The sequence below is a fragment of the Oncorhynchus gorbuscha genome, linkage group LG14, assembly GCF_021184085.1.
Source record: "Oncorhynchus gorbuscha isolate QuinsamMale2020 ecotype Even-year linkage group LG14, OgorEven_v1.0, whole genome shotgun sequence".
In the NCBI taxonomy this organism is placed as follows: Eukaryota; Metazoa; Chordata; class Actinopteri; order Salmoniformes; family Salmonidae; genus Oncorhynchus; species Oncorhynchus gorbuscha.
Genome location: NC_060186.1, coordinates 41,895,870 through 41,910,944, shown reverse-complemented (window position 1 = coordinate 41,910,944; position 15,075 = coordinate 41,895,870). Strand labels below are relative to the sequence as shown.

The following is a 15,075-nucleotide window of genomic DNA, read 5'->3' as shown; positions in this document are numbered from 1 at the left end:
GAGTGGCCAGAAGAAAAGCATTGCTTTAAAAAATATATAATTAAACACATTTGGTGTTCACCAAATGTGGGGATGTTTTTCATCGGCAGGAACTGGAAAACTGGTCAGAATTGAAGGAATGATGAATGGTACTAAATACAGGGAAATTCTTGAGGGAACCTGTTTCAGTCTTCCAGAGATTTGAGACTGGGACAGAGGTTCACCTTCCAGCAGGACAATGACCCTAAGCATACTGCTAAAGCAACATTCGAGTGGTTTAAGGGGAAACATTTAAATCAGAGAAGATAGCCTGTCACCTTTTTGATAATGACACTAATTGGAGGTTGGCTATGATGTTGTTTGTTGCTTTGTTATTATTGTGTGTGTGTAAAGCATGTCCTCTCCTACTGCCTGGTTACAGAGGCCCCATGTTGGTTGTGTCCCAAATGGCGCCCTATTCCCTATAGGGAACCCATAAGGCTTCGGTAAAAAGTAATGTAATGTACTATGTAAGTATGTAAGGCGCTAGTCAAACTCATTCCACGAAGGGCTGAGTGTCAGCTGTTTTTTTGTCTTTTGTAATTGATTGATGAATTAAGGTCATTAATTAGCAAGGAACTCCCCTCATCTGGTTGAATAGGGTCCCATTTGTGACGCAGCCACTTGATCCCTCCTTAAACCAGGGTTAGAATGGTGACTTACCCCCAGGATTAGTGGTCTAAATTAGCAAGGGAAGAGAGAGTGAAAGGCAGGACATTCACTTTCATTGACAGTGCCAATGATGTACTGTACATTATGAATGTTATCTTTGTGTCCCAAAGCCACAGGAAAACATGTATTCACTAGAAAGACATATTGAGGAGGCTCACTTCAAAATGTGTCCTTTCACTGAAATCTATCAACAAGCAGTGTAATTGTCCACGATCCTTGAAAGCTATGCTAAATTTCATTGGGTGACTGGTCTTGGAATAATAATTTTTCTTTCTCTTCTCTTTCATGTTCAGCTTCTGCACTACTACTTCATATCTTTAGCCTGTTCTTGAAATTAGTATTATGTGTCTCTTTGTCATGGGAACAGATTCTGAGAGGAAGGGGCAAGGAGCATGCTAGAAAACGTTACTACATGATTCCATATGTGTTATTTCATAGTTTCGATGTCTCCACTATTGTTCTACAATGTAGAAAATAGTTAAAATAAAGAAAAACCCTTGAGTAGGTGTGTCCAAACGTTTGACTGGTACGGTACCCTATTGCAGATACCTGTCTGAATTGCTTACAGTATCGACACTTGTTGTTTTGACACACACACACACACACACGCACACGCACGCACACGCACACGCACACGCAGAGAGAGAGAGAGAGAGATGCATGAACACACAAGCACGCCCACACATGCAAACAAGCACACACACACACATTCGGACAGTATTGAGTTTCAGAGTACAGTTAGTTGTTGTGTACAACAGTGTTATGATGTGAGAGGGGTGAACCAGGGCCAAAAGCTGAAATGTTCTTCCCCTGGAAAGAAGGGAGACAGAGGAGAGGAGAGCGGGAGAGGTTTATGCAGGTGTTCTCTCAGGGCTATTAGGCCATCCATTTCTCCCCTTTAATTGACTGCCTTTTGTCTGCCTCCACTGACCGCTCTTCCCATTTGTTCTCTCTCTCTTTGCTCTTTCCCTTTCCAGCTCTCTCTCACACAAACACACTCTCTCTGTTTGTCTCCTACTATTTGTCTTGCTTTTATTCTGACTCTTCCTCACTCTTAGCCATTTCTGTCTCTTTCTCTTTTCCTCTCTCCTTGTTCTCTCTATTTTCTTTCACTCTCTCTCTCTCTCCTTGTTCTCTCTCTTTTCTTTCACTCTCTCTCTCTCTCTCATTTTCTCTCTCCCGCACACGCTTAATCTCCCCCTCTTCTCTCCTTCTGGTCAGTGGTGTCTACATGCTTCTGTACAGGCTAGGCACCCAGCTCTTTTCCTCATGTTAGCAAACTGCCATCATCGTCTAATGTCTAATGCTCTGTATGGAAACGGACTGTGAAAGCCAGTGTGAGGAACCTTCATCAGTTCCTCTATAACCCTGAGGATTAAGGGAAAGGTTGTCTTATTCTCTCACTTTTTCTTCTGTTCCTCCTCTCTCTGTCTTATTCTCCTTCTCTAACCAGGTTTAAATCAAACCTTTTTCTGCAAGTAGAGTTCATTTCGGATAAAAACAATTAAGGGTTGATGGAAACAGAACTTTTCATATGTTGACAAAAGAAAAATAAGCTTGACAAGGTGGGATCTTGTTTCTCTGTAAAATAAATGATGCAAGAAATATCTGTGGAAACACTTTTCTTTCATATAACTTGGAGTGTGTTCCTCACACAGTGCCTCATCGGGAAAGCATGCAGTTTATTAGGCTATAGATGAAATAACATCAAATGAACTTCACAGGGTGGTGAAAGTGCAAGGTGATGAGCTTGATGCTCCTTTCCAATAAATATTGATGGTCTTATTCAGGAGACATGATCATCAAATTATCTAGTTTTTCTGTCCATAATAATCTCATAATGTAAGCTATACCCGCACTGTATCTACGAGCTGTTGGCTAGAGGGCATGGGCCAATAACAGAGTGGGCACACTTGATGTATAATGCAACATTTTTGGTGAAAAAAACATCAGTTGAGTTGAAAATTCAATGGAAACCGATTGAACTTGTTTTTTATTCATCTGTAATATTTTTATGTGCACTACGCCATCACGCACAGCCTTTTATATGCAACAAGTCAATTTGATGGAAACACATTTTCTAATATTTACATGAAAATAGGTCGCCCATGTGATGGACATCTAGCTAGTGTCTGTCTGTCTGTCTGTCTGTCTGTCTGTCTGTCTGTCTGTCTGTCTGTCTGTCTGTCTGTCTGTCTGTCTGTCTGTCTGTCTGTCTGTCTGTCTGTCTGTCTGTCTGTCTGTCTGTCTGTCTGTCTGTCTGTCTGTCTGTCTGTCTGTCTGTCTGTCTGTCTGTCTGTCTGTCTGTCTACCCCTCTCGTCTTTGTCTATCTGTCCTCCTTATTCTCTCACAGCTCAGCTTCTCTTTGTCCCCTCTCCCCCTCCACTCACAAATGAGATTGTTCTCCTTTCTTTGTCCTGTTGGACTGAATCTTAATTTGAGATGAACATGGTTATGAACATAGTTTGAGATGAACAACATTCTGCTAGCAAAACTGCAATCTTCGGAAAATAAAATTGATGACCTATGTGAAAGAATAAACTACCAATGGGACATTCAAAACTGTATTATCTTATGCTTCACGGAGTCATGGATGAACAACGACATTATCAGCATACAGCTGGCTGGTAATACGCTGTATCGGCAGGATAGAACGGCGGCGTCTGGTAAGACAATGGACGGTGGACTATGTATTTATGTAAATAACAGCTGGTGCACAATATCTAAAGGAGTTTCGAGGTTTTACTCGACTGAGGTAGAGTATCTAACGATAAGCTGCAGACCACACCATCTACTTAGAGAGGTTTCATCTGTACTTTTCGTAGCTGTCTACATACCAACACAGACTGATGCTGGCAGTAAAACCGCACTCAACGAGCTGTATTCCACCCTACAGGAAAACAGGAAAACACTCACCCAGAAGGGCGCTCCTAGCTGCCGTGGACTTTAATGCAGGGAAACTTAAATTGTGCTTACCAAATTTCTATCAGAGTGAAAACACTGGACCACCTTTACTCCGCACACAGAGATGCATACAAGCTCTCTCTTTGCCCTCCATTTGTCAAATCTGACCATAATTATATCCTCCTAATTCCTGCTAACAAGCAAAGATTAAAGCAGGAAGGACCAGCGACTCGATCAAAAAAAAGTGGTCAGATGAAATAGATGCAAAGCTACAGGACTGTTTTGCTAGCACAGATTGGAATATGCTCCGGGATTCCTCCGGTGGCATTGAGGAGCACACCACATCAGTCATTGGCTTAATCAATAAGTGCATCGATGATGTCGTCCCCACAGTGACCATACCTAAATACCCCAACCACAGACCATGGATTACAGGCAACATCCACACGGAGGTAAATGCTAGAGCTGCCACTCTCAAGGAGTGGGACTCTAACCGGGAAGCTTATAAGAAATCCCGCTATGCCCTCCGATGGACCATCAAACAGGCAAGCGTCAATACAGGACTACACCGGCTCTGACGCCCCTTGGATGTGGCATAGCTTGCAAACCATTACAGACTACAAAGGGAAGCAAAGCCGAGAGCTGCCCAGTGACACGAGCCTACCAGATAAGTTAAACTACTTCTATGCTCGCTTCGAGGTAAATAACACTAAAACATGCATGAGAGCACCAGCTGTTCTGGAAGACAGCGTGATCATGCTCTCCGTAGCCGATGTGAGTAAGACCTTTAAACAGGTCTACATTCACAAGGCCGCAAGGCTAGACGGATTACCATGATGGGTACTGTGAGCATGCCCTGACCAACTGGAAAGCGTCTTCACTGAAATGTTCAACCTCTCCCTGTCCGAGTCTGTAATACCAACAAGTTAAGCAGACCACCATTGTCCCTGTGCCCAAGAACACTATGGTAACGTCCCTAAAAGACTACCAACCCATAGCACCCACGTCTGTAGCCATGAAGTTCTTTGAAAAGCTGGTCATAGCTCACATCAGCACCATTATCCCAGAATCCCTAGAACCACTCCAATTTGTATTACTCCCTAACAGATCCACAGATGATGCAATCTCTATTTGACTCCACACTTCCCTTTCCCACCTGGACAAAAGGAACACCTGCTGTATGTGAGAATGCTATTAATTGATTACAGCTCAGCATTCAACACCATAGTGCCCTCAAAGATCATCACTAAGCTAAGGACCCTGGGACTTAACACCTCCCTCTACAACTGGATCCTGGACTTCCTGATGGGCCGTCCCCAGGTGGTAAGAGTAGGTAACAACACATCTGTCACGCTGATCCTCAACACAGGGGCCCCTCAGGTGTGCGTGCTCAGTCCCCTCCTCTACTCCCTTTTCACTCATGACTGCACGGCCAGGCACAACTCCAGCACCATTATTACGTTTGCCGATGACACAACAGTGGTAGGCCTGATCACAGACAACAATGAGACAGCCAATAGGGAGGAGGTCAGAGACCTAGCTGTGTGGTGCCAAGTTAACAACCTCTCCATCAATGTGATCAAAACAAAGGAGATGATTGTGAACTACAGGAAAAAGAGGACCGAGCACTCCCCCATTCTCATCGACGGGGCTGTAGTGGAACAGGTTGAGAGGACCCACATCACCAACAAACTAACACCAACAAACAAGCACACCAAGACAGTCATGAAGAGGGCACGACAAAATCTAATCCCCCCCAGGACACTGAGAATATTTGGCATGGGTCCTCAGATCCTCAAAAGTTTCTACAGCTGCACCATCAAGAACATGACTGATTGCATCACTGCCTAGTATTGCAACTGATCAGCCTCCGACGGCAAGGCACTACAGAGGGTAGGGCGTATGGCCCAGTACATCACTGGGGTAAAGCTTCCTGCCAACCAGAACCTCCTTACCAGGTGTGTCAGAGAAAGCTCCTAAAAATGGTCAAATACTCCAGCCACCGTAGTCATAGACTGTTCTCTCTGCTACTGCACGGCAAGCGGTACCGGAGCGCCAAGTCTAGGTCCAAGAGGCTTCTAAACAGCTTCTACCTCCACGCCATAAGACTCCTGAATATCTAATCAAATGGCTACCCAGACTATTTACATTCCCCCTTTTACACCGCTGCTACTCTCTGTTGTTATCATCTATGCATGGTCACTTTAATAACTCTACCTACATGTGCATATTACTTCAATTACCTTGACTAACCGGTGCCCCCGCACATTGACTCTGTACCCCCTGTATATAGTCTCACTATTGTTATTTTACTGCTGCTTTTTAATTACTATTTACTTTTAATTCTTATTCTTATTCTGCATTGTTGGTTAGGCACTCGTAAGTAAGCATTTCACTGTACGTTCTACTCCTGTTGAATTCGGCGCATGTGACTAATACAATTTGATTTGATATACATTAAAGACATGTTTCATGAATACATGAACGTTTAAATGATCTCCAGTTAGGATTAAGTCCACATTAACCATTTTTAATTCCTTCTAAGTGTCAACTAGACGTGTGAAAATGCCCCCCTGGAATTGATTATCTGCAATTAACTATTGGGTCATAGAACCTAATCGCCATTAAAATCCAACATTTCGGACTGCAAAACCAGAGCCCTCAGATTTTAGTCATCCCCATCACCATTACTGTTCACCTTATCTGATAATTATCACTCTAGTCAAAATGGAGACTACACGACAGTAATCTCTTCCCTTGCTGCTGGCCGTTGATTCCTCCGAAGCCCAGATGTGAATATTAAACAAACGTCCTCCCGAGTTAATGGTTGACCTTTGGCTCCGACTCTGCGATGAGAGCAAAAGTCTACTTTTACAGTCACTTTATGTAATCTTAACAATGGACCAGAGTATGATAATGACCCATTTTGATAAGAGTCTGAACGAGAGAGCGATGGAGAGAGGGGGGGGGGTGAAGGGAATGAGTCCGAGGGTGGGAGATAGCGATACATTCCCCTGCCACACACACTGGCCTAATTTGTGACGGATATTGAGGTTTCTTCCTGACAGGGTGAAATATTCTGACACACTGTAAGATCGTGAGGAACAGGCTTTGTGACACAGCACTATTTAATTGGAGTTAGCCACTAGGGAGGGTTAACCATTTCTCCATTAGTCTTTCATTTGGTCCGTCTACAAAAAGAGTCTTGGAATAAGGGTGATGATCTTGGACCAGGTACTCCCTGTACATATAATTTTAATCATTACATTCTAAAAGGCAAAAACTTTTAGCACACTCTACCTTGCATAGTGCCACTCCATTTTTTACAAGAATTGGCAGGACTATTTCACTGGAAGACAGAAAACCATTTAAGCTTGACTATATTAACACACTTCTCTTATGGCACTGTACATTTTCACGTTCTACTCCTGTTGTATTCGGCACACTGACTTCTATACCAAAATGTTGTGGAGTGACTTCATTTCAGTGCCTGCATATGCATATTAAACATGATCACTCAGCAGGTTCTAATGAGCAGTTAACTACGACACAAGCCTACCAGATGAGATAAATCACTTCTATGCTCGCTTCGAGGCAAGCAACACTGAAGCATGCATGAGAGCATCAGCTGTTCCAGATGACTGAGGCAAGCAACACTGAAGCATGCATGAGAGCATCAGCTGTTCCAGATGACTGTGTGATCGCACTCTCCGTGCCGACTAAAGTAAGACCTTCAAACAGGTCAACATTTTTTTTTAAACTAGGCAAGTCAGTTAAGAACAAATTCTTATTTTCAATGACAACCTAGGAACAGTGGATTACTGCCTTGTTCAGGGGCAGAACGACAGATGTTTACCTTGTCAGCTTGGGGATTTGATCTTGCAACCTTCGGGTTACTAGTCCAATGCTCTAACCACTAGACTACCTGCCACCCATAGCATTCACAAGGTCGCAGGGCCAGACGGATTACTAGGACGTGTACTCAGAGCATGTGCTGACCAACTGGCAAGTATCATTATTGATATTTTCAACCTGTTCCTGACCGAGTCTGTAATACCAACATGTTTCAACCAGACCACCGTAGTCCCTGTGCCCAAGAACACCAAAGTAAACTGCCTAAATGACTACCAACCCATAGCAGTGCATTAGCCATGAAGTGCTTTGAAAGGCTGATCATGGCTCACATAAACACCATTATCCCAGAAACCGTAGACCCACTCCAATTTGCATACTGCACCAAAAAATCCACCGACGATGCAATCTCTATTACCCTCCACACTGCCCTTTCCCACCTGGATAAAACAAACACCTACAGGAGAAGGCTATTCATTGACTTTGCAGAGACATGGAGCTGTAGCTGAGTGACTGGGTGTACCTGTGCCACCAGCCTACCAACCCTAGCGACAGGGTTTCTCGGCTGTTGCCATGGCGCTCGATACACGGCTGTCTCACATCTGTACCACTTACCCATTAGTCTCTGAGACAGACCATCCCTCCATGCCACTCGTAACGGCCCTCCTTCAGCGAATGAACTTCGTAGACTCCCAAAAGGGTGATATCTCCTCGCCATGGTCGCAGAAACAGAGGCAATTGCCATGCCAACCTCTCTGAAGCCCATCTCTCCCATCCTCACAACACAAGCTTATCCTTGAGTGGATCCAGCTAATTGTATTCTCTTTCATACGAGGACAATTAACCATTCGCTTACGTTTGTAACGCTCCGGGTGTCGTGGGTGTGGAGTCAGACGCAGGAGACAGAGAGTGCGATGCTGTGCTCTTTAATGCACAAACACATAACACAGGGTGCTCACACCCAAAATACACGACCAGGAACAAACACGTTCCTCTACTACAGAACAGAAGATCACAATAATGAATCCCGCACAAAGAACCAGGCAGGCCGGCTGACTAATAAAGCCTCACTAATTATACCCAACTCAAAACAGGTGTACTCAATAAACACATAAGGAGGGGGAGGAAAGAATCAGTGGCAGCTAGTAGGCCGGCGACGACAACCGCCGAGCGCCACCCGAACGGGAAGGGGAGCCACCTTCGGTCGGAGACGTGACAACGTTGCAGCTATTCAGTCTATATAAGACCTTAACCTAACACATATTAAGGGGACAAAAATGCATCTGTTGCATTAGTACTTTTCATTAAAGAGAATTTGTGGTTTTGAAACAGAAGTCCATTTTTACATTCAATCTTTTCTGCTTCAATTAGTATTTCACACCAGTTCTGTCCGTGCTGTTTGAATCATACACCATTCTGTGAAACATACACATATATAATTCCAGGAACTGCCTGTATTTAGAAATGGTGCTCTATCAAATTCCTTTCATGGAAGTAGATTCCTTTAAACCACAGCCAAAATAATGATCATGGTAATTAATTCATGCATCCTTAGTCTTTGTAGCATGAGAGGGAGTAGAAAGAACCCTTTTACATGGAACGGGTTCTACCTGGAAACAAAAAGGTTTCTCCCCATAGATTCTCTCATGGGGACAGCAGAATAAGCCTTTCAGGTTCCACATAAGCCCTCAACGGGGCTTCTGATCGAAATATTTACTAGTTAACAACAAATCACGTGTGTCATATAAAATATATTCCCCCCACCCTGTATTGTAATCAAAACCAGAAAGCATGTAGTCCTTGGCTCAGACCATGTAGTAGTGCGGGCTCAATAGCATCTCATTATTGTACCAGATCTTGAGAATCATCTGCACATGTGATGGAAGAATGCACTGTGCATGCAGAGGGTTGCAATTCCATAGAATTGGGGATAGTTTAATCAAAATATATATTTTTAAAGTTAACCGTTATATGCTAACTGTTTTGAGGAATAAGCAAAATTCCCCAAATTCCAGGGCTTAACTTCCCATGGAAATTTTACAGAACAATTGCGGAAAGTTACCCGAAAGTTTCCGACCCTTTGCAACCGTAATTATAACGCCCTCTCCAAGTCTCTGTTAAAGAGACTGTAGCAATTGCTTTTCCCCTCTATGCATAGCTTTTTCCCCGGCATGAACTATAGTACAGTGCAGGAAGCACTCATTTTGGGACTCACTGAGTAGGTCAACTCAATTTGAAGGGGCATAGCATGGTGTTGTAACTCCATGCAGGACTTTGTTCTCGTTAATTACTGTAGCTTTCGGAGATCACCTCTCTCAGTGATGAAATAGCTTGCAGTCTGATGTGTCAGTTAAGCATTTGTAAATGAGGCATGACTATTGTGATGTTCAATCCACAGAAGAATTGCGCATGGTGATGACAATTATCGATGAAACCTTTAGCTGGTAGAGCCTGTTTCTTCTTCTCTCGGTCATTGCTTTTGCTCCTGCCACTGCTAGGTCTTCTCTTTGTTCCCTCTCACCCTCTATCTGTCCTCCTCACTCCTTCCCTTCCCATCTTCCTATGCTCTCTTCCTTTGGTCTCTCACTCTCTCATCACACTTTCTCTCCGTCTCTCTCTCTCTCCTTTCTCCCTTTGCAGAGGGTCTGGGACAGCGGGCTTTGGTCCTCTTTCATTTGCCCTCTCACTCACTCCCTCTCTCATTCTTCCTCTCACTCACTCACTATCTCTCTCTCTCCTCTGCTATAATTGAATCAATAAACCAGCTTTAATGCTCAGTGAAACTCTTTCAGCTTGGATCACGTTAAACTCTCAGCTCGCCCAGGAAACATAGCTATGGGGAAGAAACTTTGGACTCCTGAACTCTGGAATGATGCATCTGAAAATGTTTCCTTGAGTTTCATTCATCCTCCCCATTTAGACATTCAATTTGAAGTCTCGAATAAAGCTTTTGGGGGGTGCAGAACAGATCTAGTCAGATGTAGTCAAAGTCCATTCTCAGTGGTAGGCTATTTCTTTGTTGAATGGTGGACTTTGAATTTTGAGGGGAGTTTACATTTGTGGTAGTGCTAACCGTTAACGTCCACGGTCTACAAACTGAACCTCCCTGATAAGGTGTCTGAACTAGAAGGGAGAGAGAGGGAGTCATGACCCCTTAACTCACCTCCCGTCCCCTCTAATTCTCAGTGCTAGGCCATTTCTTTGTTGAATGGTGGACTTTGAATTTTGAGGGGAGTTTACATAAAAGTTTGTCGTTGATGGTACTGTCATCTAATACATGTATGTTATTGGGATTATTAGGAGGTCTATGGATTATTTATTGAGGTATTTGGATGTTAAACTACTACTACATAATAACCTTATCTGTAATCGATTTTAGAGTCCTTTCAATACTATACATTAGTCGCTGTCAATTCGGTTCATGATTCTGTACAGCATTTTCCAATCATGGAGATTGTAAGTAATTAAAAAGTTCAAAGGGGCTTAGTTCACTACTGAGAGAGAGAGAGAGAGAGAGAGAGAGAGAGAGAGAGAGAGAGAGAGAGAGAGAGAGAGAGAGAGAGAGAGCGAGAGAGAGAGAGAGAGAGAGAGAGAGAGAGAGAGAGAGAGAGAGAGAGAGAGAGAGAGAGAGAGACCTCCAATCGCCATGGTAACTGCACTTCACTGAGAGGTTTGGACGGTGTGGGTGGAAGGATCTTTGGGCTTTGTGGTAGTGCTAACCGTTAACGTCCACGGTCTACAAACTGAACCTCCCTGATAAGGTGTCTGAACTAGAAGGGAGAGAGAGGGAGTCATGACCCCTTAACTCACCTCCCGTCCCCTCTAATCGTTAATTACACAGACCAGTAAGTGAATGCAAATGCAGCTCTTCTCAGTTGACAGTCCAAAACACCATAATAAAGCTAGCTCTCTTTCCACTGCTCATATCAATTAACGCATTCGATTATGACACCGTTGTTTAATAGGAAAGGACATGAAGGGAGCTGAGAAAATAACCGCTACAATATCCTGGGAAAGAATATGCACAGCTATAATAGCCTTCGTGATATCCATCATCTCCCCACACTTCAATGTCACACATGTTGTGTTGGAGGAGAATCCATTGTAATTATGGGAGGAGGAAATTGAGATTTAACCTTGTTGTTCTTTCGCCTGTTCTTTTATCCTTCAGGAGGAATATTTGAATCCATCGAAAGCGGCCCGTCGGGAGCAGAAGAACTCGCCTTTAAATTTGCCTTGAACACAATCAACAGGAACCGCACCCTGCTGCCCAACACCACACTCACATATGACATCCAGAGAATAAACATCTTTGACAGCTTTGAGGCCTCCAGAAAAGGTGATTGGCTGAGGAGGAAAGGAAGCAGACCTGGGGTGTGTTCATTAGTGCACACCGTAGCAAAATGTTTTGCATCGGGAAACTATTATCAAAGAAAACAAGCCTTTCTTATTGGACATGTTCAGGTTAGTCCCTCCCCGTTATAGCCGTTTGCTTCTGTTTGGTTGCTAGTGAATACACCCTTGGCTTAAAATAAATTCTGAGCGGGTGTTTGAGCCTGCCTGGAGTGTCAGATGGGCGGGGTTTGAATTTTTGGGACAATTCCATAACTAAAGTGCGCACAGAATCCAGGACTGAGAGAGAGAGAGAGAGAGAGAGAGAGAGAGAGAGAGAGAGAGAGAGAGAGAGAGAGAGAGAGAGAGAGAGAGAGAGAGAGAGAGAGAGAAGAGAGAGTGAATGTGGTGGGGGTGAATGTGTGTGTGGGGAGAGAGAGAGAGAGAGAGAGAGAGAGAGAGAGAGAGAGAGAGAGAGAGAGAGAGAGAGAGAGACGCAAATGCTTGCACAGGAACAGAGATCTAACAAGCACACGAGGGGACAGCTTTATTACAGGCCATAGTGTCTCTAACTGTCTTAATCTCCCCCATAGAAACAACAGTGACAGCACCGTCAAACAAAAACGGAAGGGATCTTTTGCAGCTCTGTAGAAGCCTGGGTCTGTACTTTGTCAATGGTAGGTTACAGGGGGACTCTTTGGGGAGATTCACCTACTGCTCACCTCTTGGTCACAGCACAGTAGACTATATGATCACAGCCATTGACCCTTTCTCTCTCAGCTCATTCACTGTCAGGCCACTAACACCTCTGTCTGCTCACAGCCAAATTACGTTGTTCCTCAAAAGAACAGACATGGAAACAACCACACATTCACAGCCCAGTAAGCTGTACAACATCAGAAAGTCATACAGATGGGCCCAAAACAACACAGAAGTATACCAGAAAGCAACCTGGAACCCAAATATCCAAACACTCTTAGATAACTTTCTGGATACCACATTCACTCACAGTAAAGAAGGCATCAATCTGGCAGTACAAAACATCAACTACTGTTTATATTCAGGCAAATGGCAAAAGAAGCACAATTGAAATTGATAAAAAACAAAACAAAAAAGACCACAGATGACAACTGGTTTGGTGCAGATTTTAAAATTATAAGGAACAAACTTAGAACACTATCCAACCAAAAGCACAGAGACCCAAATAATGGTGAATTACGCTTTCATTACTGTGAGACTTTAAAACTCTATAAACGTACACTCAGAACCAAAAAAGCACAGTACAACAGCAAGCAGCTGACACTAATTGAGGAGTCCATAAACACAGCCATAAACACACACTTCTGGCAAATTTTGAAAAAACTTTAAAAAATCTAAACAAGAGGAATTAGCGATACAAAATGGTGACATATGGACAACCCATTTTAAAACCCTCTACAACACCGTTCAAATTGACACAAACGCAGAACAACGCCAAATTCATGAGAAGTTGAATGGATTAGAAAAAGCTATAAAAGACAATCCAAATCCACTGGACTCCCCAATTACCTACCAAGAGCTCTATAAGAAACTTCAGGCTCTCAAATTTAAAAAGGCATGTGAACCTGATGGCATGCTAAATGAGATGCTCAAACTCACTAGTGCAAAATTTGAATTGGCTATATTAAAACTGTTTAATTTGATCCTGAGTGTAGGTTATTTCCCTGACATCTGGAATCAAGGACTCATAACACCGATCTTTAAGAACAGATACAAATTTGACCCTAACAATTACAGAGGGATTTGTGTGAACAGTAACCTGGGGAAGGTTTTCTGTGGTATTGTAAATGTAAGAGTTCTAAACTTCCATAATAAGCACAATGTCTGAGTAAAAGCCAAATTGGATTTATAGCAAAACATTGCACAACTGATAATATTTACACCCTACACACCCTGATAGACATGTCCACCAAAATAATACCAAAATATACGCTTGCTTTATCGGGGGCGGGGCCTTCGCCAGGGTTGCAATCTGAGCCCTGCACTCTTCAATATTTACATTAATGAATTGGCCACTATTCTAAAAAAATCCTCAGCCCCTGGTGTTAGTCTCCACAATTCAGAAGTTAAATGCCTACTCTTCGCAGATGACTTATGCCTGCTGTCACCCACAGCACATGGCCTACAGCAGAGCCTGGACCTGCTAGAGCAGTACTGCCAGACCTGGGCCCTGGCAGTAAACCCCCAAAAATACTAAAATTATGATTTTCCAGAGAAGATCCAGATCTCAGGGAATTAGACCAAAGTTCTCCATTGGTACAAAATATATAGAGTACTGTACACACTACAATTATTTAGGTTTAAAAATAAGCTCAACTGGACACCTTAATGAGGCAGTGAATGAGCTGAGAGAGAAAGCACGCATGGCATTCTACCTATTAAAATTTGACTAAAACTAATAGAATATTTCATTGAACCAATTGCACTTTATGGCAGCGAGGTGTGGGGTCCACTTGCAAAACAAGATTTCATCAAATGGGACAAACACCCCATTGAAACCGTGCATGCAGAGTTCTGCAAGATTCTCCTACATGTCCAGAGGAAAACTACAAACAATGCATGTAGGGCAGAATTAGGCCAATATCCACTAATAATAAAAACTCAAGAAAGAGCAATTAAGTTTTGGAAACATCTCAAATACAGTGACCCCCTCTCATATCATTACCAAGCCCTGCAATGCCAAGAGCTGAGCAAAGAAAAGAGTCCCCTCATCCAGCTGGTCCTGGGGCTGAGTTCACAAACCTGTTCTATTAACGCACTGAAGCCTCAGGACCAGAACATCCAATCAATCAGGATAAACCAAATTACAACACAGTCAAAACAAAACTATATTGCTTATTGGGAAACACAAACACAAAGCAACATGCAGTGCTATCTGGCCCTAAATCGTCAGTACACCGTGGCTAAGACCTCTCTGATGAGGATAGGCTACCCGTCCTGTTGGGGGAGGACACAGAGAGCTGTGGGTTGGCAGCGCACTACACTGCTGCCTGCCATAAGTTGAGGGACAGTGTCTGACAGACCAATCAACCTGCACATGTCCTCTACTGTATACTTATTGTTATTGTTGAATGTATGGTTATTTTGATCCTTGGTTATTGTTGTTACTGTTGTCCCGTTGACAATTTAGATTCTCATTTTTATTTATTTTTTATATTGTAAATATCCAAAATAAGCGTTTGGCAATATGGACATTGTTACATCATGCCAATAAAGCGAATTGAATTGAGAGAGAGAGATAGAGAGAGAGGGGGATT

The 15,075-nt window shown here is 43.2% G+C and overlaps 1 protein-coding gene across 2 annotated transcripts in view; it reads left to right on the top strand.

Annotated features, from left to right (window-relative positions):
• Positions 1–15,075, top strand: part of LOC123994947 (glutamate receptor ionotropic, kainate 2-like) — a 200,702-nt gene that overhangs the window by 29,062 nt on the left and 156,565 nt on the right. For both annotated transcript variants that reach the window (XR_006831754.1, XM_046298081.1), the window contains exon 2: positions 11,619–11,786. Coding sequence is in view for 1 of the 2 variants with exons in the window: in XM_046298081.1 (XP_046154037.1) it covers positions 11,619–11,786 (168 nt within the window). In the remaining variant the exon portion in view is untranslated. The remainder of the gene's footprint in view (positions 1–11,618; positions 11,787–15,075) is intronic.